Source organism: Schistocerca serialis, chromosome 10 (assembly GCF_023864345.2).
Source record: "Schistocerca serialis cubense isolate TAMUIC-IGC-003099 chromosome 10, iqSchSeri2.2, whole genome shotgun sequence".
Taxonomy (NCBI): Eukaryota; Metazoa; Arthropoda; class Insecta; order Orthoptera; family Acrididae; genus Schistocerca; species Schistocerca serialis.
The window spans coordinates 156,039,808-156,064,891 of NC_064647.1; the positions used below are offsets into that span (position 1 = coordinate 156,039,808).

The following is a 25,084-nucleotide window of genomic DNA, read 5'->3' on the forward strand; positions in this document are numbered from 1 at the left end:
ACATTTCTTTTAATGCATCGAGATTAGAAAATAGTGGATTGATAATGGCTAGGCACTAGCCGATATCTAGATTTGCGTAAGAAAACCTGCAAAAAAAATGACAACTGATTGCTGCGCTCTATAATTTATAAAACAATATCGGTTTATTATGTATACCAGCATTTGTTCTACGTTAAAAATATTATAAGCTGTGCAACAGTGGAATGATTTTATGTGGGCCTGATTAATTTGGACGAGGAAAGACGTACTTACACTGCATTTTGGTTGAATGTGTGTGTTTACTTGGTCTTAAAATTTGTACGTGTCCCTACATTGCAGAAAAGTAATGACTTTTTTTCAGAATAACAGAAACTGCAATACAATGCAAGCCTACAACGATTGTTGTCGGCCATTTGCACGGCCGCAACGTCTTACTTGAATATTGCCAATATTAAACATCACAGAGCCGCGGCAATAACTGACGAAGTTTGCATTTTGATTATATGATTTAACTTTAGTCTCATTTTAATTTATTTGCAAAGATTAATTATATAATATAATTATTTAACTTAAGTCTCAATTTATTGCAAAGATTAATAGCAGTTTTCATTAAATTCTTGCGGTTGCCGCATAACAACTATCTAATCTCGGATACGTACATTCACATAAATTATCTTACTCCGCAATGATAAATGCGTCACATAATAGTATTTCTCTACGAGAACCCATAACATAAACGTAATATTAATTTCAATAAAATTGCAATGCAAAAAGAACCTGGGACGGTACCGCTCCTTACGTGTTTAATATTGCGGGCATTAAACCTTCAAATAATATTTCCATAAAAAGACTGTGTAACTTGCCCGTGATAAACTGTGTTGTCACTTTAGTGCGTGTTGCGTCATTTGATGTGTAACTATGTGTATGTGCCTACAAATCCTACAGTTTAATGAACTGCACATGTACACACAATTAAAGCACACTAATTGCTGCACAGAACGCAACTCTACATACATATTAAAAAACAACACCAGGCTTATGTAATGTCCCATGATTCATCTAATATCGAAAAATCAGTAACTGCAATCGGTTCTAAAAATCGTTAAAAGTAACAATATTAACATGCTGAGTGAATCTTCCGTTGGTTAAAGAACGACATTATAATAAGTGAAAAGCACTAGCTTGCTTTCGTTCTACAGGTACAACCAAAGCAAACTAGCGCTTTTCATTTATTATAAGATTATTATTATTATTATTATTATTATTATTATTATTCATTTGACATTGTGTTGTAATTATTGTCGTTATCATTACTATGTTATAGTTTACGATCATCCGGTACTGTGTCGCATCACGCCTTAATATTAAGCAGGGTGTAGACGGGCACGTATCGCTGGCACAAGTTGACCTACGCACGTACAGATGCGCGTGCAAACACGCAAAGTCGCACCTCATCCCAACTGGCGTCCGCCTCCGTATCGTAGCTGTAGCGTTATCGCCTACCACGCAGGGGGCCCGGGTTCGATTCCCGGCAGGGGACTGAGTGTTGTGTGTGACCATCATCATTGACTCACAAGTCCCCGATGTGACGTCACCTAAAAAGTACTTGCAATACGGCGGCCGAATTCTCCCGAATGGGGCCTCCCGACCAAAAATGCCATACGATGATTCCATTTCCATCGCAACTGGCGCACATAGAAATGTAAGTTGTAGCTGGGGCTATTATTTACTTCCGTAAGTTGGCTACCCCCACCGCGTCTTTGGAAGACGGCTCTTCTTGCCGAATGGTATACAGTCTGATTTTGTCCGTTCGATAGTTGACATCATATATTGATGAAAGTGGAGTAAATGCCAAAATCCGAAATTGACGAAATGCATACAAGATAGGAAACAACGAAGTTAAGAATTCAGTGAGGAGCGGATCTTCAGTTAGCGCAATTTATAAGCCAACATTCCCGTCATTTTCTACTGCTGGTCGCTATGAAGAACACTGTAGCAGCAAGAGAAGCCAAGAACCGTTTGGTAAGCATCCCGCATCAGGGGGATCTCTGAATGTAAGTGCCTACGATTTTCGGTAAATATTCAAAACTCCATCTGTTCATTCAGAAAATGGCTCTGAGCACCATGGGACTTAACATCTGAAGTCATCAGTCCCCTAGAACTTAGAACTACTTAAACCTAACAAACCTAAGGTAATCACACACATCACTGCCCGAGGCAGAATTCGAACTTGCGACCGTAGCGTCTGTTCATTCAAAAATGGCTTTCAATTGAAGCTTCGTCCTCACTTTCCCTAATTAGCATTCCAGACGCTCCTAAAATATTTCCCCTCGCAGCCCACTTTAGAACCCAATATCTGCGTCTTCTTTTTTCCCAATTCAAGCGTTCTGTAACTTTTTGTATTGCAATTAACGATACGAATCGAATGGACGCGCGTATTAATTCAGTTAGCGCCATATTGAAAAACTGAACTGCACTTGCTTGGACTGAAAATTTTCACGCTCTCTGAACGGTCATTAGCGCACGTCATATTTTGTCAATTGGCGCACGTAAACATGCCCGTGTAAACCCCGCCTTACACTGAACAATGCCTTATACCGTCTATGAAAGAGCAAGCCCAACCTCGTCAAGGTCAGGCCTACTGAGCGATACCGAATACTTGAAAAATACTTGTTATTTTATCTACATGATCAAGATGATATTAAAAGTTCCGGTGCACACAGTTTTATTTATATTTGAGGTCAATTTTGTGATCCTTCTGATCGAAAACTTCGACCACAGAGTCGCAGAATGACGTTGTTTCTGAACTTGAACAATCGTTTTTGAAGTGCCAACAAACCGACTGCGTATTTAGAAGATACTACTTCTGAACATTTGATATGAAGACATTGTTGAAACAAAAATGTATCCTTCTAATGCCAAATTTAACGAGTGTTCATACAAATGTAATATGGTCCAATGAAATTTTGTGCACATGTTATTCACGCCATTCTTTGTCCACAACACATAGCAAGAAAACAAAACAGGTGACCAACTACAATTTTTTTGTCTCTTTACAGCCACATAACCGTCTGTAAGAGAAGCACCAAGATTCTTGAAAATGTCTGACAATTTTTAGTTGCTGTATTTAATATTTGGTGTAGGTAGTCCCTGTTTGACCAGTTGCTTTTCCTTCAAAACAAATTTCCCCAAACGGATTTTCCAGAGACTTTCCTGCCCACATTTACAATCTTCTACGTTTGTATCTCTCGAGGAGCCCGCTACTTCGTACATATTGGTTCAGCAACCCAACTTCACACTTACACAAAAAAATATGAAATTACTAAAACTATAATGAATAAATAATAACATGCCCATATACACTATGGAACACTAAAATATTTACCCTCCCGTGAAATCTTCTCGGGTGATCAGCCGAGTAAAGGCGTCGTCTTCTCGCAACGTTTCGAAGGGTTTCGTACCCATCATCTTCAAGCAAAGAAGATGATGGGTACGAAACCCTTCGAAACGTTGCGAGAAGACGACGCCTTTACTCGGCTGATCACCCGAGAAGATTTCACGAATGGAATACGCCGAGAAAGTCTCAAATCACATTTATATTTACCCTCGTTTACAGTACTTTCAGCACTGTAGCGCGCTAAAGAATAGAAAAACACTCGTGTCTTTAAAAGAGCTAGGGAATCGTAGGAACTGCATGATTCCCAACTGCCTGCAACAGCTGCACTGCCCCCCTAATTTCTCTGTGGCGGAAGCGAGAGAAGGGAAAGAACCTTGCAATGGGATGCGCGCGCACGGTTGATCGCTGTGGGCTGGGAAGTTACATGAATGTCGCGTGTAGCTGATCAGCGCCTGTGGCCTTGCAAACTGCCGCCTCTCGCACTGACAGCCGTTAATGTCTTTAATTACCTCCGGTTAACTGTGCCTTTTACGATTATAAAGTATGCCGGCAATTGATATTGTAGAAAAAAGTTTATACCAAGAATGTTTAAACGTAAAAAAAGCATCTGTAATCCTAATCTGCGATTACAGCCTGCCGGACGTGGTAACCGTGCGGTTCTAGGCGCTTCAGTCCGGAACCGCCCGAATGCTAAGGTCGCAGGTTCGAATCCTGCCTCGAGCATGAATGTGTGTGATGTCCTTAGGTTAGTTAGGTTTAAGTAGTTCTAAGTCTAGGGGACCGATAACCTCAGATGTTAAGTCCCATAGTGCTTAGAGCCTTTTTTTTTATTATTATTACAGCAGTTAATAGCACGCCTCACCCCTGCGAGATAGGGATTCCACGCCTTTTATCTTTAATTTTTCGTAACAAAAAGAAATCACACGGTGCTAGATGAGGGTTATCTATTTGATGTCCATGGTACTGTGCTTTAGGGTATCCAGATAATCAGTTGTTAGTTTTTCTGCCTACAACAGTATTATCGTGATGTGAAACAATTTTTCTTCTCGGGCGACTTTCACGAGCTTTTTCAAAAATTTGCGACATTTGTGTACCAATCAGCAGTAACGGTATGGCTGTCTTCTAATGCCATAGTAGCAATATGTCTAGGAATGCCACATCTAGCTGGGACCTTGTCATGACGCTAAGATAGGGGTGCAGAAACTAAGTAAAAATTGATGCAATATAATCACTTTTTATTCAGAATGCTATTGCGTTGAACTTGTTCCGGCAGAAGTAATTGGTACACAGTACTTTTCGGAAGATTTCACGTTGTTCAGCAAGTCATTTTTCCCTTTTACGTATTTATAAAACTCCATGCAAGTCAGCTTGTAGCTGAACTGGCACTGTAAGATTGATTCCACAGTCTCTGGCAGCATTTCATTTCCATCACCAGTTCACCAGGCCAACATCAGAGAAAATATTCTTTCTACAGTGGCGCAGTGTGCGGGAACAGAAAATAAATATTCGCATAATTTTAGCAGTTGGCATTTGCGTTCAAGATTTTCGGTTTCCTTAAGAAAGTAAATCTACCTTTCTTCCACGGAGTGTTTAGACTTCCTGTTGTGTACATAGTTCCGCGTAGTCAGTGCATACACAACTTTCCCACTAGAGTGCACCCCGCTAAGCACAACAGCGCAGGCACAGTGCTCATCCATCTCCGTACTACAAGATGGCGCTGCCTTAGAGACGGACCAAATTCTGCTTCCGCCGATCCGTGTATTAATATGTAATGCAGCCAATGAGATTGCTGCTAACGTAGAACCTTTTCTCCTCGCGGATCACACTCACACAGTGATACCTGAATGCGCGAGGTATTATAACGAGTGTACAGACCTCCGAGTAGTCAGTCTGCATTTGTCTGCAACAGTCTGTACGAGTTCTACATTTGTCTGTACCAGTCTATAGTCAAGTTTCAGTCTGCACCCAATAAGATTACCATATTCCAGTACATAGCCATGATGATAAATGTATAGACACTTTTGTCAAGTATCAGAGATATATGTGAGAATAAGATAAACGTACCAATACCAAAGGAACTTCCGATTGTCAATTGTAAACAGCATCCGGAACCAAGTTAAGTAATTTTTATGCTTGTTATTATTTTAATAAATGTGTGTGAAAATTAATCAAGTTCTGTTTAAAGTTGGTCACCATCAATCTGCTACTCTAAGCGTGCTAGTGGCATTTCTATCATCTGACCTAATGGCAGAAGATAAACACGCCACGATAAGACCATGAGACATGTTGCCGACACTCGCCTACTTCGTTAGAGCGACACGTCAAATAATCTGATGGTGTGTGTACCAAAGGTCTTACAGTACGCACGCCACATTGCCATTCTTCCCAGAGTCATGCTTCATTTCTAAAAAGCTCTTCAGATACATATATTCCTGAAAACAGCTGTCGCCTGAAATTTTCACTCTACTTTTGTCAGGTATGTAATAGTGTTTTCAATCATCACCCAATCTGGAGTTTCAAATAGCATCATCCAATCAAATACCGGATATCTATTAAAAGAAAGCACATTTCTCTAAGTAATCAAATGCTATGATATAGAAAGCCATTGTCTCTTCCTCAAATTTCGAAATCAAATTAATTATTTCTTGATTAGGATTCCGAGTCTTTAATTTATTCAGATTCACCTTGGTTTGCACGCCGATAAAATTGGCAGTCTTCCCTTCATTCAGACATCTATCAGTGCCGATTAATATATCTCTTATTTCAATTATCGAGACGTTCTTGTCCATGCTTTTTGTATTTTTTCAAACAAAGCCAAGTTTGACCGCAGAAGCATGAAGTATATTTCACTGATAGAACTACTGAAAAAATAAAATTGCTTTAAAGGAATATGAAGCTTAAGAATTCTCTCAACTGTGGGCATTACCGACAGCAATCTTGTTTTGAGTTAGGTAGAAGAGTCTGATGATTGACTTCAGCATATAAACAGAAGTGGACAAAGTAGTTGATGTTGATGACGAAGCAATAATGCCCATTAATTTTCTGTCACACTTCCTACCTTTTCAGTCTTGGATCTCCAGAGAAAAGGAGTGCTCGGCACAAAGACGAAGTGCATGGCGAAAGAATTTTTCCATGGTTTGGCACCTGGATCAAGTCAAGGGACGTGTAACAGACTACTGAGAACACATTAACACTGAGAACGTGTTTTGTGAACCTAAATAGCTCTCCGGCCATTTGATCATCATCTGTGCGAATGCACACACATTGCCCGAACTCTTACGGGAATCGGTAAAGCCGCGAGTAATGAGTGTAATGGGCGGGGCACTACGAATATAGCGCGGGACAATAAATTGGGAATGTGGGTCTCACAGGGGGGGGGGGGGGGGGGTGCCAGAGCTTAGTCCCAGCAGTCAGTCACACTATCCTCTGCGTCCTCGGTGGCTCAGATGGGCGCCAGCACGGTAGCTCAGCGTGTTCGGTCAGAGGGCTGCATGCTCTCTGTAGTAATAATAAAAAAAAAAAACAAAGTGAGCCGTGGCAAAAATTGCTGTTTTGAAGAGCGCGCCGCAGCGCGTAGCGTGAAGCAGTCGCCCTCCGTTTCTGGCGGTGGTGCTGCTGCTGTGGCAATCGCGGCTTTGGTGTCTCCCTCTGGTGGGAAAGGGGAAAGGCTGCCTGTTCACGTGCATTTAAGGGGCGCTATGAGCTCGCCAGGAAGTCTGGGTCAGTCTCTCATCCCCAGCTGGCTAGTCTGTCTCTCGTCCGCATTTGTTAGGCAGTTAATGTGTGTCGTTCAGAGTGCTAGTATGTCTGTCATTCGGATCAACCTTTAAAGCTGACAAAATGAGAGTCTTTCCACTCCACCAGTAAGAGAACTCAGTGCGTAGTCGCCCGGATTGGATTGGATTGTTTGGGGGAGGAGACCAGACAGTGAGGTCATCAGTCTCATCAGATTAGGGAAGGATGGGGAAGGAAGCCAGCCGTGCCCTTTCAAAGGAACCATCCCGGCATTTGCCTGGAGCAATTTAGGGAAATCACGGTAAACCTAAATCAGGATGGCCGGACACGGGATTGAACCGTCGTCCTCCCGAATGCGAGTCCAGTGTGCTAGCCACTGTGCCACCTCACTCGGTGTGGTCGCCCGGTCGGGGCTTAGTTCCTGCATCTGAGTCTGCGTGTTAGGCCGCCAGTCTGCTCCAGTTGCTCAGGCAATGGTCATTGGCAGTTGGATCGATCGGTTGGTTGGTCGGTCGCACACTGAGACACAAGATGAGGTCGCCACGTGAGTCCAGTGGGCCGCGGCGTATAGCGAGGGGAAGTGACTTCGCGGTCAACACGAGAGCAACAGGAGTCAACCCACGACATCAGTCTAGCCGGGAGATGGGAGACTGGCATGATCAACTTGAACGGATGTCTTGTGACGTCCGCCCAGACTAAACACAACGAACAATATCGAACAAAATGAATTTAAAAAAAAAAGATGGATAGAGCGTCTGCCACGTAAGCAGGAGATCCTGGGTTCAAATCCCGGTCGGAGCACACATTTTCAACTCTTCCCGTTGATGTATAACAACACCTGTGTGCAGCTAAGGGTATTCGTTTCATAGTACTGCTTTAATTGTAAGCCCTTAGAATGTTTTGTATTTCCGTTTAACCTTTACTTTTGATAGCCAGTGTGAAGAGTGTTCGTGAATGGTCCGTATTGAAGCTCTGTATAGGGAAAGTACGGCCAACTAGCTAGTGGCCGCCATTTTGGGCCCACTGCGCCGCTGGTGATACGTGATGTGTCACCAGCGGCGAGTGGGCCCAAAATGGCAGCCACTGGCAAGGTGGCCGTACTTCCCCTATACAGAGCTTTAGTCCGCAGTGGAGCTATTGGACTCTGGGGTGACGGCCTGTCAGCCTCGGCTCACCTGCGGCGCGTGCTCGACGGGGAGTCCCAGCTTGCGCAGGTCGCTGCCGAACTCCTTGCAGCCCTGGTAGTCGCCCTGGATGGCGTGGTGCGCGAACTGGCTGATGCGCGTGGTCAGCCGCTCCGCCTTGGTCACCTGGCCCGGCCGAACGCCCGGCCGCTCCTTGTAGAACACGTACTGCAGCTTCACCGTGAAGATCTTGCCGTACTGGTCGAACTGCTGCGCCCCTGCACAGTGCACGCAGCATCCACTGCACAACACTGCTAAAATCCGTGCACATTGTAAGACGTCTATATTTCTGTTGGTTATTGTCAAACCACAATTTATGAAAGATGTTTATATTTTATTAATAGGATTAAGTAGGAATTCGCAAACTAGCGGGAACACAGTGGGGATCACATCCACAAACTATTTTCTACTGCTGAATATGCTTCTCCAGTCTGGTACAGGTCATCTCATGCCAGACAACGAAACCTGCAGGTTGATCACCTACCCCAACTGATAAGCTCTACTGCCTGGTTGGAATAGCGCCACCATGGATACGCAGAACAGTGGCTGCCAAGAAGGAGAGACTGAAAGTGGAACAGGACAGTGCCCATCCACTGCACAGACGTAATCCACTACAGCAACGGCTGTGATCGCGAAAGAGGTTCCTGAGAACATCCGAGAAGCTCACGATTTCACCAGAGAAGGCAAGGCTGGAGTTATGGAAGAAGTCGACGCCTCATCTGCAGACGCTAGAAGCTGAAGAACTACCACCTGGACACAACGAGAGCTGGCTGGTGTGGAAATCTTTAAACAGATTACGATCAGGAGTTGGACGATCCAGAGACAACCTGAAGAGATGGGGCTTCATAACAGAAGATACGTCCTGTGATTGTGGACAAGAACAAACCACAAGCCAAATGCTCCAGCGCCTTTTGTGCCCTACATCCTGCACGAAGATTGATCTCCTGCAAGCCACTCCAAGCGCCTTGGAGGTTGCAAAGTACTGGGCACATGTAATATAAATACAATTTGTATATATATATATATATATATATATATATATATATATATATATATATGTACATATTTATTGATGTGTATGGTTACTGTAAATTTGTATGTTTCTGATTTGAGAATAAGCAGGAATAATTAATATTTGTTATTTTGGAAATAATTGTGGCAGCAGGGAATGTCTGCACCAAAGTATTGTTGGCGGGAGAGACCGCACATTGATATAATTTTAAAAAGGGCGGGAGAGACCGCGTATGGATACATTTAAGAAAAGAGCGGGAAAGACCGCGCATTGATACATTTTGTAATGGTAGCAGGGACTGTCTGCACCAGAAAGCATTGTTGGCTGGAGAGACCGCACTTTAGCATTCGAAGGAAGTCAGTAGAAAGCGAGATGTGAAGCGAGTCGGTAGCAGGTCTGAAGCGAGAGGTTGAGAGGTGCATTGTGCCTGCCAGCCATCAGCTATGATTTACAAGAGATAATAAACGGATGTGCAGAGACATCAGCTAACTATTATCATAAGAGGAAATAATACTATTGATTTTTTAGAAACTCAAGACTGTTGAAGGTATGTTTGCGCAATGCTAGTTGTAAGGTTATTGTAAAAAGTCCCATTTGAACGTTTGCAAAATCATTTCATTACCAGCCGTAAATATTTGAAGAAACGTTTTCGGAATATAATTAATTTTTGCCAGCAATGTTGCATTACTGATTAGCCACTTATTTTGACAGCCCACCAGCAGCTAATAGAGTACAGTAAACCAGAGCAAGTATATTCATGTCGCAGTTCGATGTAGCAGTCAGATGGCGATTCAGTAACAGTAAAAAAAGGTAAGGAAAAGTTTTGGGTTATTGCAGGTAACGACTGCGGGCCATGACGACGACACATTCTATGTTTCGTCGAAATAATCAGCAAATCACTTTTAATAATCAGCATTTAAATTTGTATGCGAAAATTGCACTTACTATTATTGAGAAAGAGAATTAATTTCAAAGGGAAGATTTCATTTGTTGTTATTAAGCAAGAGATAGAAATCCTAAGGGAAGGTTTCATAGGTTATTGTAGAAGGGAAGGTTGCGTAACAAAAGAGATATAGAGGAGACGGGAAGGTTTCAACATTATAAAAATGTGTGTCACGAGTTCTTTATAGAAGAATTGAAAAACTGGTGAAGCCGACTTCGGAGAAGATCAGTTTGGATTCTGGAGAAATGTAGGGACACATGATGAAGTACTGACGCTACAACTTCTCTTAGAAGATAGGATTAAGGAAAGGCAAACCTACAGGGGATAGGCAAAACAATGTGAACACCAGTACTTACTTGGGAATGGTTTATTAATAAGGGGTTGGACCCACATTTGACCATAATACAGCTGCGATTTTTCTTGCAATACTGGCATATAATGATTGTGTAGTCTCCAGTGGAATGTTATGCCACTTTTCGATCAGAGCCCCCTCTCTCCTGTAGTGACGAGGGAGGCGGAAATCTGCTCTGGAGTCTGCGCTCCAGTACCATCCACAAGGGTTCGACAATGTTCAAGTCAGGGAACTGTGCTGGCCAGGAAAGACTCTGCAGTTGCACGCTTCTCATACCACGATTGCACTGTCCTGGCTGTGTGAATCGGTACAGTATCGACCAGAAATACGGCATCATTGTTGAGGAACAACATTTGAAACATGGTATGCACCTGATCACCTAAAATGTTCACATAATCGTTGGCATAACTTGGCGTTTGAGAGTAATGATGCGACCGGCAGAATACCATAATATGGCTGTCCACATCATCATCACACTTCCTCCTCCATGTTAACCATTGGAATCAATCAGGACTGTAGGCTTCTTTTCGCATTCTCCATACGCAAACCCGGCCCGATGTTGGAAATAACAAAAAAAGCTGATTTGTCGAACCATTTGACGTGTTTACACTGATCAGCCTGTAACACCATAGCTCTAATGCTGTACTGATTTATTTTGCTTTTGTTTCATTTAATGTTACATTGCTGTGCTTCTGTAACTGTGTTTGTTTGAATAGATAACACAAAACTGTATACTCATTTCTTTGTAAAAACTTTGTCATGGTCTGATTCTATGCGATGTAATATATCTGTCGTTTAAATGCTTTGTCCCATTTGGAGGGAACTAAACTTACTGTATATGATTGTAATTTTGTGTGAATAATTTTTGGTAGAAATGTCAGTATGTGGAAATGTTCTGTTTTATTTAATGTGTTTGGTTGCTGTTATGTAAACTGCTGATCCTCACTTAGGGTTCTTAGTTTGTATGTAAAAGGTAGTGTGGTTCCCCTCGGGAACGGAACTGTGTAGCGTGCGCAAATTGTGGTTGGCCTAGGTAGGAAAGGTGGAACTGATAGTCAGTCGGGGACGAGCTACGAGTCGGGAACAAGCTACTTAACTGTGCACTGCCATGTAAAAGATGCATATTGTGCTGGTTCCGAGAGAGGCTTTTCTGCTACTTTCCAATGCCTCGGATGGATGGATAAATAGCTGGAACTATTCTGGAATTTGTATCAATCATTGCCACCAAGAAATGACAGAGTCCAGCATTTCTACCTGCAATTCCACCTAACAACATGCAGTTGCCACCACATTGCGCAATCATTACATCGGAATACTACAATGATGTACAGTGAAGGATCAGCTTAATGGATGTGTTAGTGTGCTCAAATATAAGGTAAATTTTATCTGAATTTATGTACCTACCTTGATTTTTCTCATCATAACACCTCTCAGGTTCCTCTCCGTTTGAACTAAAGTGATTACCGAGTGTCCCTATTGAAATAACAATAAAGCCCAATATTTTGCTCATTAATGCCTCTTCAACATAGTAAAAAGAAAGTTAAAATTAAGGTGGCAAGAGAGTGAGTTAAAGTAAATGTTGTTTGCTGAAAATATTCCTATTAAAACTGCTTATTAAAGTGCTGTTGCTAACTTCAAAATTAAAAGTTCTTAAGACTGAGGCTTATAAAGCAAATGATCACATTGTTGTCTGTAGTAAATTCTAAAAGGTGAGTCAGTTTCTTGCAATTTTGTCAACATTGTGTTTCGCTGTAGTAAAAGTGAGAAAGCTGCAGTTGTGAAACGTTATATACTCATGTTTGGTAAGTGTTTGTCTCTCTTGTGTATTAGATGTGCATATTAATAGTAATGTTATAAAGACCATTCACTTTGTGTAAGCCCTGAAAGTAATAGTGTGTAGTGTGTTTCGGTATCTGTTATAATTTTGCAAATAGTTTGTGCTGCTCCAGTTGTTAGCTTCAATCTTAACGTAAACATATTGATGTGTCAGAGTTCATTGCACTCGCGTGTGGCCAAGTATAGGTTGTGTTTATCCATTAGAGTTACTAATAGCTATTTTCTTGAACGAGAACGTTAATTTTCTCTTGCCTAATTAGGCTGGCGACCGTTATCCTTATTCTATAAACAGTATAGCTAGGCAAAATTTTGTTTGTTACTGTTCAAATATTTACGTAATTCTGACTTTCACTTCCGATAAGCCACCTCCGTTAGGAACAACACGGTCAACATAACAAAATTCCTCTCAGAGGGTAACACTGCTCTGTTGCTTTATACCATTATTACTCCAACAAAATAATTCTGTTTTGCAAATTGCCTCCAGTTTCGAGGTTATAGTATAGCAGTAGCAGACAGGAGTGTTATAAGCCGTCCAGAATTTATTCTCCTGACACCATGTTTTACACTTCTTTGCGTTGGTTGTCGTCACTTATGGTTTCGGTATAGCAGCTCGTCCATGAATATTTGCATTATGGAGCTCTCGGCGGACAGTGTCGATAGATACGGGGTCTCAAAAATGGCTATTGAGCTCAGTAGTCACTTAAGCCGACGTAGTTTCGTGGTGTTGTGACGCAATTCGCGTGAGCGTACGACGATCTCTGTCATTTAGTTTTGATCTGCGACCACTATTACGTTTACACGATGATGTCTTTCTATGTTTTGTGTAGGCTGTCACGACTGTTGAAACAGTTGATCTTGAAACATTCAATAAGTTGGATGTCTTGGTACTGATGCTGCAGGTAATTGGGCCTCCACAATCTGCCCTCTTTGGAATTCTGTTTGGTCTTTCATTCAGAGGCTGAGGTCGCCATCGAACACAACCATCCCAATACTGCCACTGTTCACATTATTTTACCCACCCCTGTACGTTTATAGCATTTATAGACTCAGAGGAAGCTTTTGAAAATGGTGACTGGAATACTCTCTGACATTTTGCAGGCTGCAGGGGTAGAATACAAGGAGCCAAAGGCCATTTACAGCTTGTACAGAAACCAGAGGGCAGTTGTAAGAGTCCAGGGACCATGAAGAGGAAGCACTGGTTGAGGAGGGAGTGAGACATGGTTGTAGCCTATCGCCGATACTATCCAGTCTACACTGAGCAGGCAGTGAAAGAAACAGAAGAAAAATTTGGTTTGGCGAAGTAATTAAATCAGGGAGAAGTAACGGAAACTTTTGGGTTTGATGATGACACTGTAATTCTGTCAGAGACAGTAAAAGACTTGAAACAGCAGTTGAACGGAATGGACAGTGTCTCGAAAGGAGGATGTAAGATGAACATCAAGAAAACCGAAACAATGATAATGGAATGTAGTCGAATTAAATCAGGTGATTATGAATCTGATCAAGTGAGGCACTTAAAGAGATAGAAAGTTTTTGCTATTCGGGCAGCAAAATAACTGGTAATGGCTGAATTAGATACTATATCAAATGTAGATTTCCAATGGCAAGAAAAGCGATTCAGAAGAAAAGAAATTTTATTAACATCGAATATACACTAATGTGTATATGGAAAAACGAATGGAAAAACTGGTAGAAGCGGACCTCGGGGAAGATCAGTTTGAATTCCGTAGAAATGTTGGAACATGTGAGGCAATACTAACCTTACGACTTATCTTTGAAGAAAGATTAAGAAAATGCAAACCTACGTTTCTAGCATTTGTAGACTTAGAGAAAGCTTTTGACAAAGTTAACTGGAATACTCTCTTTCAAATTCTGAAGGTGGCAGGGGTAAAATACAGGGAGCGAAAGGCTATTTACAATTTGTACAGAAACCAGATGGCAGTTATAAGAGTCGAGGGGCATGAAAGGGAAGCAGTGGTTGGGAAAGGAGTGAGACAAGGTTGTAGCCTCTCCTCGATGTTATTCAATCTGTATATTGACCAAGCAGTAAAGGAAACAAAACAAAAATTCGGAGTAGGTATTAAAATTCATGGAGAAGAAGTAAAAACTTTGAGGTTCGCCGATGACATCGTAATTCTGTCAGAGACAGCAAAGGACTTGGAAGAGCAGTTGAATGGAATGGATAGTGTCTTGAAAGGAGGATATAAGATGAGCATCAACAAAAGCAAAACGAGGATAATGGAATGTAGTCAAATTAAATCGGGTGATGCTGAGGGAATTAGATTAGGAAATGAGACACTTAAAGTAGTAAAGGAGTTTCGTTATTCGGGGAGCAAAATAACTGATGATGGTCGAAGTAGAGAGGATATAAAATGTAGACTGGCAATGGCAAGGAAAGCGTTTCTGAAGAACAGAAATTTGTTAACGTCGAGTATAGATCTAAGTGTCAGGAAGTCGTTTCTGAAAGTATTTGTATGGAGTGTAGCCATGTATGGAAGTGAAACATGGACGGTAACTAGTTTGGACAAGAAGAGAATAGAAGCTTTCGAAATGTGGTGCTACAGAAGAATGCTGAAGATAAGGTGGGTAGATCACGTAACTAATGAGGAGGTATTGAATAGGATTGGGGAGAAGAGAAGTTTGTGGCACAACTTGACTAGAAGAAGGGATCGGTTGGTAGGACATGTTCTGAGGCATCAAGGGATCACAAATTTGGAATTGGAGGGCAGCGTGGAGGGTAAAAATCGTAGAGGGAGACCAAGAGATGAATACACTAAGTAGATTCAGGATGTAGGTTGCAGTAGGTACTGGGAGATGAAGAAGCTTGCACGGGATAGAGTAGCATGGAGAGCTGCATCAAACCAGTCTCAGGACTGAAGACCACAACAACAACAACATACACTAATGTGCCAAAACATTATGACCACTCGCTTAATAGCTTGATCGTCCGTCTTTGGAACGAAATACATCACTTATTCTGCGTATCAGAGTCCAGACAGTTTGTTGGCAGGTTTGTGGATGTAGAAAGCTTTAGATGTCCACGCGCAGGTCATTTAATTCGCATAAAAAGCGCGCCGCTGATTTACATATGAGGCGATGGTGCCCGATAGCTACCCAAATGGGTTCCACAGGATTTACATCAGGAGAATTTGGTCGCGGAAACAACTTGAATTCATTATAATCCTCCGCTGAAACCACAGCTGTACGGTACTGACTCCGAGACACGGACAATTATACTCCAGAAAGGTGACAGCGCCGTCGGGGAAGACATCAAACATGAAGGTATGCACGTGGTTCGCAGATGTCAGCACGTCTTCGATTACTACTATAGGTCCCATGCAAGCGCATGAGAATGTCTCCCGTAACATAATACTGCTGCCAACAGCCTGCGTCTGTGGCGTGCTGCACGTTTCGATCAGCCGTTCACTTCGGTGGGGTTTGCGGAGACAATCATCGACCTTGTGTAGCAAAAATGTGATTCACCTGAAAAGCCGACACTTTTCCACAGATCGACGGACGAATCCCGATGGTCCGCGCCGACTGCAATCGTAATTGATGGTGTCGTTCGGTCAAGATATGAACACGTTCTGCTGCGGAGTTCCATGTTCAAAAATGTACGATAGACGGTGTGCTCCGAAACATTTGGGCACGCGCCAGCACTGTGCTCTTTCGGCAGAGATTCCACAGATGACCATCTATCCTACCGAGCAGACAAGCCTCCGAACCCCCATGTTCTGTGAGGTGTGATGCACGTTCAACCATTTAGCGCCTAGTGTTAGTATCACTGTCGTACCTCTTTCCGTAGATGCTCATGGCAGTAGCTACGTGTTCGACCATCTTCGCCGTTTCCGGGATACTCGTTCACAGGTTCTAAGCAATAATAATCTGTCCTTTGTCAAAGCCGTTCACCTGAATGGATTTCCCGATCTGTAACCCATACTTTCGCTAGAGTAGTCCCCCGTCCGTGTCTGCTCCGCTTACATACTTTTGTTACTCTGTCACGTGCCCGCAGCGCCACCACGTGGCATCCAACGTCGCTGTCAGCAGTGGTGGTAAAATTTTGTCTTTTCAGTGTATGTTTAAGTCTTAGGAAGTAATTTCTGAAAGCATTTGTATGGAGTGTAGCTATGTATGGAAGTGAAACATAAGTGATGAACAGTTTATACAAGAAGAGAGTAGAAGCTTTTGAAATGTGGTACTAGAGAAGAATGCTGAAGATTAGTTGGGTAGATCACGTAACTAAGAAGGAGGTACTGAACAGAATTGGGGAGGAAAGAAATCTGTGGCACAACCTGACTAGAAGAATGATCGGTTGATAGGACACATTGTGAGACACAAATGGATCACCAATTTAGTATTCGAATGACGTGTCGAGGGTTAAAATCGTAGGAGACCACGAGATGAATATGGTTAGCAGATTCAGAAGGATGTAAGTTACAGTAGCTATTCACAGACGGAAAGGCTAGAGTAGCAAGGAAAGCTTCATCAAATCAGTTTTCGTACCACATCATGTATGTACCACGTGTGGTTATAAAATGACGAGACTGATGTCACAGAGTAAGTACGCAGGCGCCAAAGATGGAAGATCAATAGCTGCGAAGCATGAAGCCTTATCTCTGGTGTGTGTAGATGAATCAGTGTGGCTGTGGCCTTCGTTTATGTAAGAGTTGTTATTTTGTTTTGCTGGAAAAATGGTAAGCGTAATAATACAAATGGTTCAAATGGCTCTAAGGACTAGGGGACTTAACATCTTAGATCATCAGTCCCCTACACTTAGAACTACTTAAACCTAACTAACCTAAGGACATCACACACATCCATGCCCGATGCAGGATTCGAACCTGCGACCGTAGCAGCAGTGCGGTTTCGAAATGAAGTGTCTAGAACCGCTCGGCCACAGCGGGCGGCAAAATGTTTTACAACAACAGTCCCGTAACTTTATAATCGCACCTCATATTGTTCCACATTCCTTCCTCCAACCTCTCGCCCGTTTTTAATTGAACTTTGTACACATATTACTTACTGTCTGAAAGAATTAATTGGGAGATGAGAGCCGCCTATATACCAAAGAGGTGAGGATGGGGTGAATACGAAGTATAGCACAAGATGTGCGAATACCCAGACTTTATTAATCCGTCATTTGAGAATGAAAGTAATTAGTGACTTGGAACAAATTTTACACACAATTTCAAACCATTACGGAACGTTTTCTCACTAACAATCCACACAAAACGATGAACGGAAAAGAGTTATCTAGTACGCCATTTTCGTTGTTCGTGCACTAAAACTGTCGCATCGGGCATCATCACGTTTTAATTTATCAATACCTTACTGCTAACTAATTCGTGACGCATTGTGCAAATAGTATTCACATATACCACTGAATGTACCTGCAAAATTACATCACTGTATGGCAAGTAACTCAGAAGATACGGCGTCAAACACTGAGATGAGTGAAAACTGCCATAATATGCATGACGTTTAAATTTATTACTTCTTTATCCCTAACGCTATTCCCGAAACATTTCGCAGACATTATCCAGATATGCCACCGAATGGTCATACAAAATTATATCGCTGTATGAGACAATTCAGGAAATGTGACGTCACAAACATTGAGATGTGTGGAAACGAAATTGCATAGCGAAATTCGCTAGAGATACAGGTGAACTATGTGTAAAAAATAAGCGTAAAATACTCTGTGAAATAAATGTGACCTGTGCGTACGCGGGCAAAGCTGAGGGAAAGAAAGCTCCTCCTAAAACACTAGATCGATTTCAACCAAACTTATTACCTGGAAACAAATACTGTGGCCATAAGAACAAGCAACCTCATGCTGGGGTAGGGCTGGTAACATAGAGACTGGGATAGGAGCAGATGAACAGGCAGAGACGGGCAAGGAGGAGACTGATACAGAGGGGGCGGGGGGGTGGGGGTGGGGAGGAGGAAGTGAATGATTGATTGGTTGAGAGGGGTTATGGGACTAATGGGACTGAACAGCGAGGTCACCAGTCTCGCAATTCGAAAGTTACGTGAGTAAAATAGAGGCGTCCGCGAAAAGTGGGTGGATCCAGTCAGAGGGGTCAAACCAGAAAGCGAGGAAGTTCAAATGGTTCAAATGGCTCTGAGCACTATGGGACTCAACATCTTAGGTCATAAGTCCCCTAGAACTCAGAACTACTTAAACCTAACTAACCTAAGGACATCACACACACCCATGCCCGAGGCAGGATTCGAACCTGCGACCGTAGCAACGAGGAAGTTAAAAACACACACAGCAGAAGGCATAAAAGGGTAGGTCAAATCTAAAAACTGGAAAAAACACAGGGATGAAAGAGCGGTCTTTGTACGGGGGAGCAATCATGGTTCCCAGACCCATAAAACACGAAGAGAGGCCGCAACCGTAACCATCCTGCCCCTGCTCCAGGAGGAAAGCAATACCTTAACACTGGAAAATAAAAACCACTTTTACGAAGGAAACTGGGGACCAGTTCAGCCATCCGTGACTCGTCTGCGAATATTAAAGATAAGGAATTTGGAAGGCTATACTTAGTACGATGGGCCAAAAGAAGGGGACATTCCACGAATATATGAGATACTGTCAGTCCGGCTCCGCAAAGCCATTCTGGGCGCGGTTTGTCACGCAACAGAAGAACAATGGGTGAGCGTAGGCGGCATAAGATAGTGGACTCCTTTCGAAAGGACCGTAATGAAGAGCGCCAAACTGCAGTGGTCTCCTTGATTGTGCCGAGTTTATTACTGACGAGGGAAAATCCCCATTGCCCATCCGTCAGATATTCTGATGAGCCAGATTAAACATGAAAACAGGAAGGTGTACTGAACTGTGAAAAAGGAAACAAAATAGAAACAGTAAATGGTCCAAGCATAAGATGTGCAACATCGAGCGAACTTTACGAATCCGTTGTTGTTGTTGTTGTTGTTGTTGTTGTTGTTGCTGCTGTTGCTGTTGTGTGGCCACGACGATGGACTGCAAAGCGGGAGACCTGTGATCTGTGTTCATATCTCACTCGTGTCTTATCTTTTTTTTTTCACAAAATTATGAACTTTCCATCTGGTCACTGTCGTGTCTGTTCTCTTTCTGTAGTCTTGGCAATTGTCATCATCATCATCATCATCATCATCATCATCATCATCATTTAAGACTGATTATGCCTTTCAGCGTTCAGTCTGGAGCATAGCCCCCTAGAATGAAGGAGCCTCCCCGAAAATTGCGGACAGCAAGACACAAACGAGAACCGCAATCGGCCGCATCCCAGGCAACGTTGATCTATCAGCGGCTAATCCTTCAACAACCGGAACGGACTTCTGAGAAAATGAAGACCAATAGACCCTATCCAAACGGTCTTTTCTAAGGCCACTTGTGACGATGTCGATAAACATTGAAGCAATATCGAGAGACAAAGAAGTTTTATTATCTGGCTTGTGTAAAGAATATCAATGTGATTTCCTCCTGATTCAAGAAACTCGTCGGGGCAGTACAAGACCCACACCCAAAATAGATGGAATGAAGTTGACCTTGGAGAGACCACATGAACGGTACGGTAGTGCGATCTTCGCCAGGCCAGGAATTAGAGTCACCTCTGCATCACTGACTGACAGGCAAGACATTGAGATATTAACCGTTCGAACTCCGCAGTATAGCGTTACCTCTGTGTACAAACCCCCAGAATCACATTTCGTCTTCACTGAGCCTGGAAATTTCAGTTACCGAGACTTTAATTTTGTGTTGGGCGATGTCAAGTTTCAGAGCACTACATGAGGCTATAAAGAAACTAACAGCAGCGGAGTGGAACTAGAGACCTTGGCTGAGGTACACGATCTACTGCTCATACATGACCCGAAACTGCCAAGCTCCTTTAATAGTGGCAGATGGAAGAAAGGGTACAATCCCGATAATATCTTTGTTAGCAAGAAACTCGCTGGCCAATGTGGAAAACTGATTGGGGAGCCAATTCCCCATACGCAACATCGGCCCATAATTTGCACGGTCAATGCAGTTGTTAAGCCTGAACAAGTTCCTTTCAAAAGAAGGTTCAATTTTAAAAAGGCCAATTGGAAGAAATTTAGAGAGCTCATTGATGTAGAAATAACAAAAATCCCCCACAACCTGAGATGTACGACTCTTTTGTCAAACTCGTCCAGAAGGTGTCTAGGAAAACAATACCGCGAGGATGCAGAACACAGTACATTACGGGACTGTCTGAGGACGCAAAGCCACTACTGGAAAGATACCAGAAGCTCTTCGATAACGACCCATTTGATGTTGAGACGCTACTAGTAGGCGATGAACTCATGTCAGTCATAGCTGAGAACCGCAAAGCCAAATGGTGTGACCTCGTGGAGAACCTGGACATGAAAGTGAACAGTGGGCGGGCTTGGAAACTGTTAAAGAACCTTAACGGTGAGGCCACAAAGTCAAATGATAAATTTACTAACGTCACGACAGATAAAGTCGCCACTGCACTCCTTATGAATGGCAAAACCCACGGCAGAAAGTACAGGGAACCATTAGCACGTGATCCGGCAGAGGAAAATCACCACCTCAAGACACCATTTACAATGTTAGAACTTACTGCAGCCATTTCCAGCTTGAAGATTAACAGAGCTCCTGGTATCGATGAACTTAGAGTCGAGCAAATTAAAAACTTTGGCAGTAATAACCTACAGTGGCTGCTAGATTTGATAAACGCATGTGTAGAAAGGCTCCATATCCCAAAGATGTGGAGGAAAGCCCGAGTGGTTGCACTTCTGAAACCAGGAAGGGACTCTGATGATCCAAAAAACTTCCGACCTGTGTCTCTTTTATGTCACTGTTTTAAGATCTTGGAACGCCTGACGTCGCATAGAAAGCGTCTTGAAACAACAGATCATCCCACAGCAGGCAGGTTTCCGACCAGGCAAACCGTGCTGCGGTCAAGTCCTGAACCTGACCCAACATATCGAGGATGGATTTGAGAGGAAAGAGATCACGGGAGTGGCATTCATAGACCTTTCAGCTGCATATGATACTGTAAACCATCGGAGGCTCCTTAGAAAAGTATATAATGTGACAAGAGATTACCATTTAACATCACTGATAGGTACTTTCCTGCATAATAGGAGATTTTACGTTTGTCTCCAGGGCAAGAAGAGCAGGTGGAGAAATCAGAGGAATGGCCTACCTCAGGGAAGCGTCCTCGCCCCAGGTCTGTATAATATATATACAAATGACCAGCCAGTGCCAAACATCACGCGCCAATTTATATATACCGCTGACACTGCAGTTGCAGCCCAAGCTAACAATTTTGTGGATGTAAACGAGAAATTAACCAGTACCTTGGAAGCTCTCTCCCAGTGTTATGAGGCAAACCACCTAAGGCCGAACCCTTCCAAGACGCAGGTCTGTGCATTCCATCTAAAGAACAGGAAAGCAAATCGCGAATTAAACGTAATATGGAGAGGTGAACGTCTCGAGCATTGTAAAACGCCCAAATATCTTGGTGTCACGTTGGATCGCACACTGACCTATAAACATCATTGTAATGCCACAAGGGAAAAAGTCAACAACATCATCAGGAAACCAGCGGATCCTGGGGTGCAAACCCAAAAGTCCTGACAACTTCAGCCCTTGCGCTCAGTGTGTCAGTCGCGGAATACGCCGCTCCGGTATGGTCTGCATCAACACACGCGAGAAAAGTTGATGTCGCGGTGAATGAAATGGCACGGATTGTTACCGGATGCTTGAGGCCAACCCCAGTACACAAGATATACTTAATCATGGGGATCGCACCGCCCAACATACGACGTGACATCGTTGCCGAAGCCGAAAAAACCAAGCAAGAAAAGGACATGCGTCACCCTTTATATGGACACCAGCCTGCTGAACGACGGGTTTGTTCGAGGAAGAGTATCCTGTCACGTATCCGAGCCCTGGAAGGGTCGGCTGCAGAGAATCGTTTGAAAAGGTGGGAAATCGACCTGAGAAACCCCCATAAAGATGTAAAAGAAGAACTGGCGCCTGGTGGAGACCTACGATACACAGTCTGGAGAACCCTAAACCGTTTGAGGGTAGAAGTTCCAAAGTGCAAGACAAACCTGCAGCAATGGGATTTCCTAAAAGAGACTGAGAACACACACTGTCTGTGTGGCTCTGTCCAGGATCCTCAACACCTGCTTACCTGTCCATATTTAGACCAACCCTGCACAATGAATGACTTATGGGAGGCAAATGACAAGGCCATATTGGCTGCTGATTTTTGGAAGTTTGAAGTCTAGTTCCGGACACGAAAAGTAAGTAATAGTTATAGAATATGAGTCACGTGGTAAGAATATATTACCGTCGAAATGAAATGTTATGAATAGCGAGAACAGGCGAGATGCCACATAGACCTCTCACAGAAATGAAAACAACAATCGAACGGTTGTGAACTACGTTACAATAAAGGAATTCAAGGGTCAAAACTTCCAAAACAGAACCCAAGACTCATAACATGTGATAATTAAGTAGAACAAATAGGGGGTACCTATCTTCTGGATATCCCTTCCAGGCACCTCGCTGTTGTAAACAGACGTTCAAACTCGACACAGACACAAATCTGAATTCAGCCAACAGGCATAAATGACTAGACGGACAGTTCAAAATTTTGAGAAAAAACTGCAGTGGGCACGAGAGAAATTTGAACACGTATCTCCCCCGTTGCAGCCCAACACCATGACCACATAAACACGACATCATGTATTTTTATGTTCGCTCGACGTTGCACTTCTTGAGTTTGGACCATTCACTTTTTCGCTTTTGCTTCTTTTTTCACAGTTCAGTGCACTTTCTTCCTGCTTTCATCCTTTATCAGTGTTCAGTTTTTGAAAGCTATCTGCTGGGCTATCTTACCTCTAAATCTGAGGGAGGCGTGATGGGAATTTTCCCCTGTGGAAGCAGTGGCGCACCAGATGTCATTTCATTTTTAGGAAAAAAAAGAGTTTTGATGTGAATCCGCATATCTGCACCTGGAATCATGAAATGGGATTGGGGGGGGGGGGAGGGGTTGTATCTGCCCCTCTATCCAAACAGTCAGCCGTTTCATTCTCTGGGATACCCACCAGACTTGGGACCCAGAGAAAGACAACTGAACAGGTGGCACGACCAAGGGCAGAGAGAAGGTCATGGATGGCACAGTCCAAAGAGTGACGAGAGTAGCCTGTAGGCTGCTCATTGAGTCAGTACATATTGAAACATTGAGGGGAGTGGCTTGGGTAACAAAATGGGGGCCATGTTAAAGGCTAACAGCTCTGCTGTGTACACGCTATATGATACCAGCAGTATATTGTGTTCCATGCCAGTGGGAGACATGAAAATGTAACCCATCTTATCTGTTGTTTTAGAACCACCAGTGTAGAAGAAGGTAGCACCCTGGAATTCCTCAAGGATAGAACGAACAATACGCCAGAAAACCATAGAGGTGACAGAGAATTTAGGACCCTGGAAGAAGTCAGTACCAATCTGGTCGAGACACCACCCAGGATGTGGGAAGAAATACATCGTGCACTTCCCAGGGAGTGGAGACGGAGAAACCCTCCCCGAGAGAAGTGACACACATTCCAACCAGCAATCCCACCCAAGGAGGGAGACCTCCCTCGTTTGCAAAGAGGACAGGATACATGGGATGATCAGAGAATCGTCGAATGGCGATTGCATTAAAAACCAAGAGTTGGCTCCATCGTATTTGTAGAGGGGCAATACCCACTTCTGTGAGGAGGCTGCCTACGATACTCGTGCAAAAGGCACCAATAGCCAGTTGCACCCAATAATGATGAAAAGGGTCAAGTGGTTTCAGAGTGGAAGAAGCCGCTGAGTCATAAACCTGAAAATCATAATTTAGTCTGGACAAATATGTAAAGATGGAGAAGAGTAGCATGGTCTCCACCCCAAAATGTGTGGGCCAGGAGATGGAGAGCATTAAGCTTCTGCATACATGTAGTCTTCGGATGGCGAATATATGGCAGCCACGTCAGCTTTTTATCAAAAAGAAGGCCCAAGAAACAGGACTGCACTATAATTCCTAGGCTGGTTGCCTAAATAAAATTCTGGATAGGGGTGTACAGTAGGGCTACAGAAAAAATGCATAACCCGCGTTTTGGAGGGAGAAAACTGGATGCCACATAGAACCCCATTGTATGGCGCCTTGGAGCTGGCATTCAGCAGATGCTACCGAGGGGGAGCTGCACCAGATGCAACAACCGTCGACATACAACGCTGGGGTAACCACAGGCCCAACAGAAAATAAAAGCCCACTGATGGCGATGAGGAAGATTATGACAACACAGTACCCTGGGGGATATCATTCTCCTGGGTCCGTGAGGTTCTGAGTGAGGTGCCAACTCTAACTCAGAACAGCCGGTGGGATAAAAACTCGCGAATAAACGTCGGAAGGAGACAGTTAAAGACCCACACACAGAGTCAAGGCCATGTCATATAACCTTATGTAGGTCAAAGACCAGAACAAGGTTTCAGCAATTAGTAAAGGCCTGTCAGATTGCTGTTTCCAGTCCGAGTAAACCGTCAGTTACAGATTATCCTTCCCAGAAGCCACACTGATACAAGGACAAAAGATCCTGAGATTCTAGCACCCAACATAATCTAAAGTTAACC

The 25,084-nt window shown here is 43.2% G+C and overlaps 1 protein-coding gene across 1 annotated transcript in view; it reads right to left on the reverse strand.

Moving 5' to 3' along the window:
• LOC126424624 (uncharacterized) overlaps positions 1 to 25,084 on the reverse strand; it is a 343,469-nt gene that overhangs the window by 63,971 nt on the left and 254,414 nt on the right. The window contains exon 25 of the mRNA XM_050087361.1: positions 8,287 to 8,513. Within this exon, the coding sequence (XP_049943318.1) occupies positions 8,287 to 8,513 (227 nt within the window). The remainder of the gene's footprint in view (positions 1 to 8,286; positions 8,514 to 25,084) is intronic.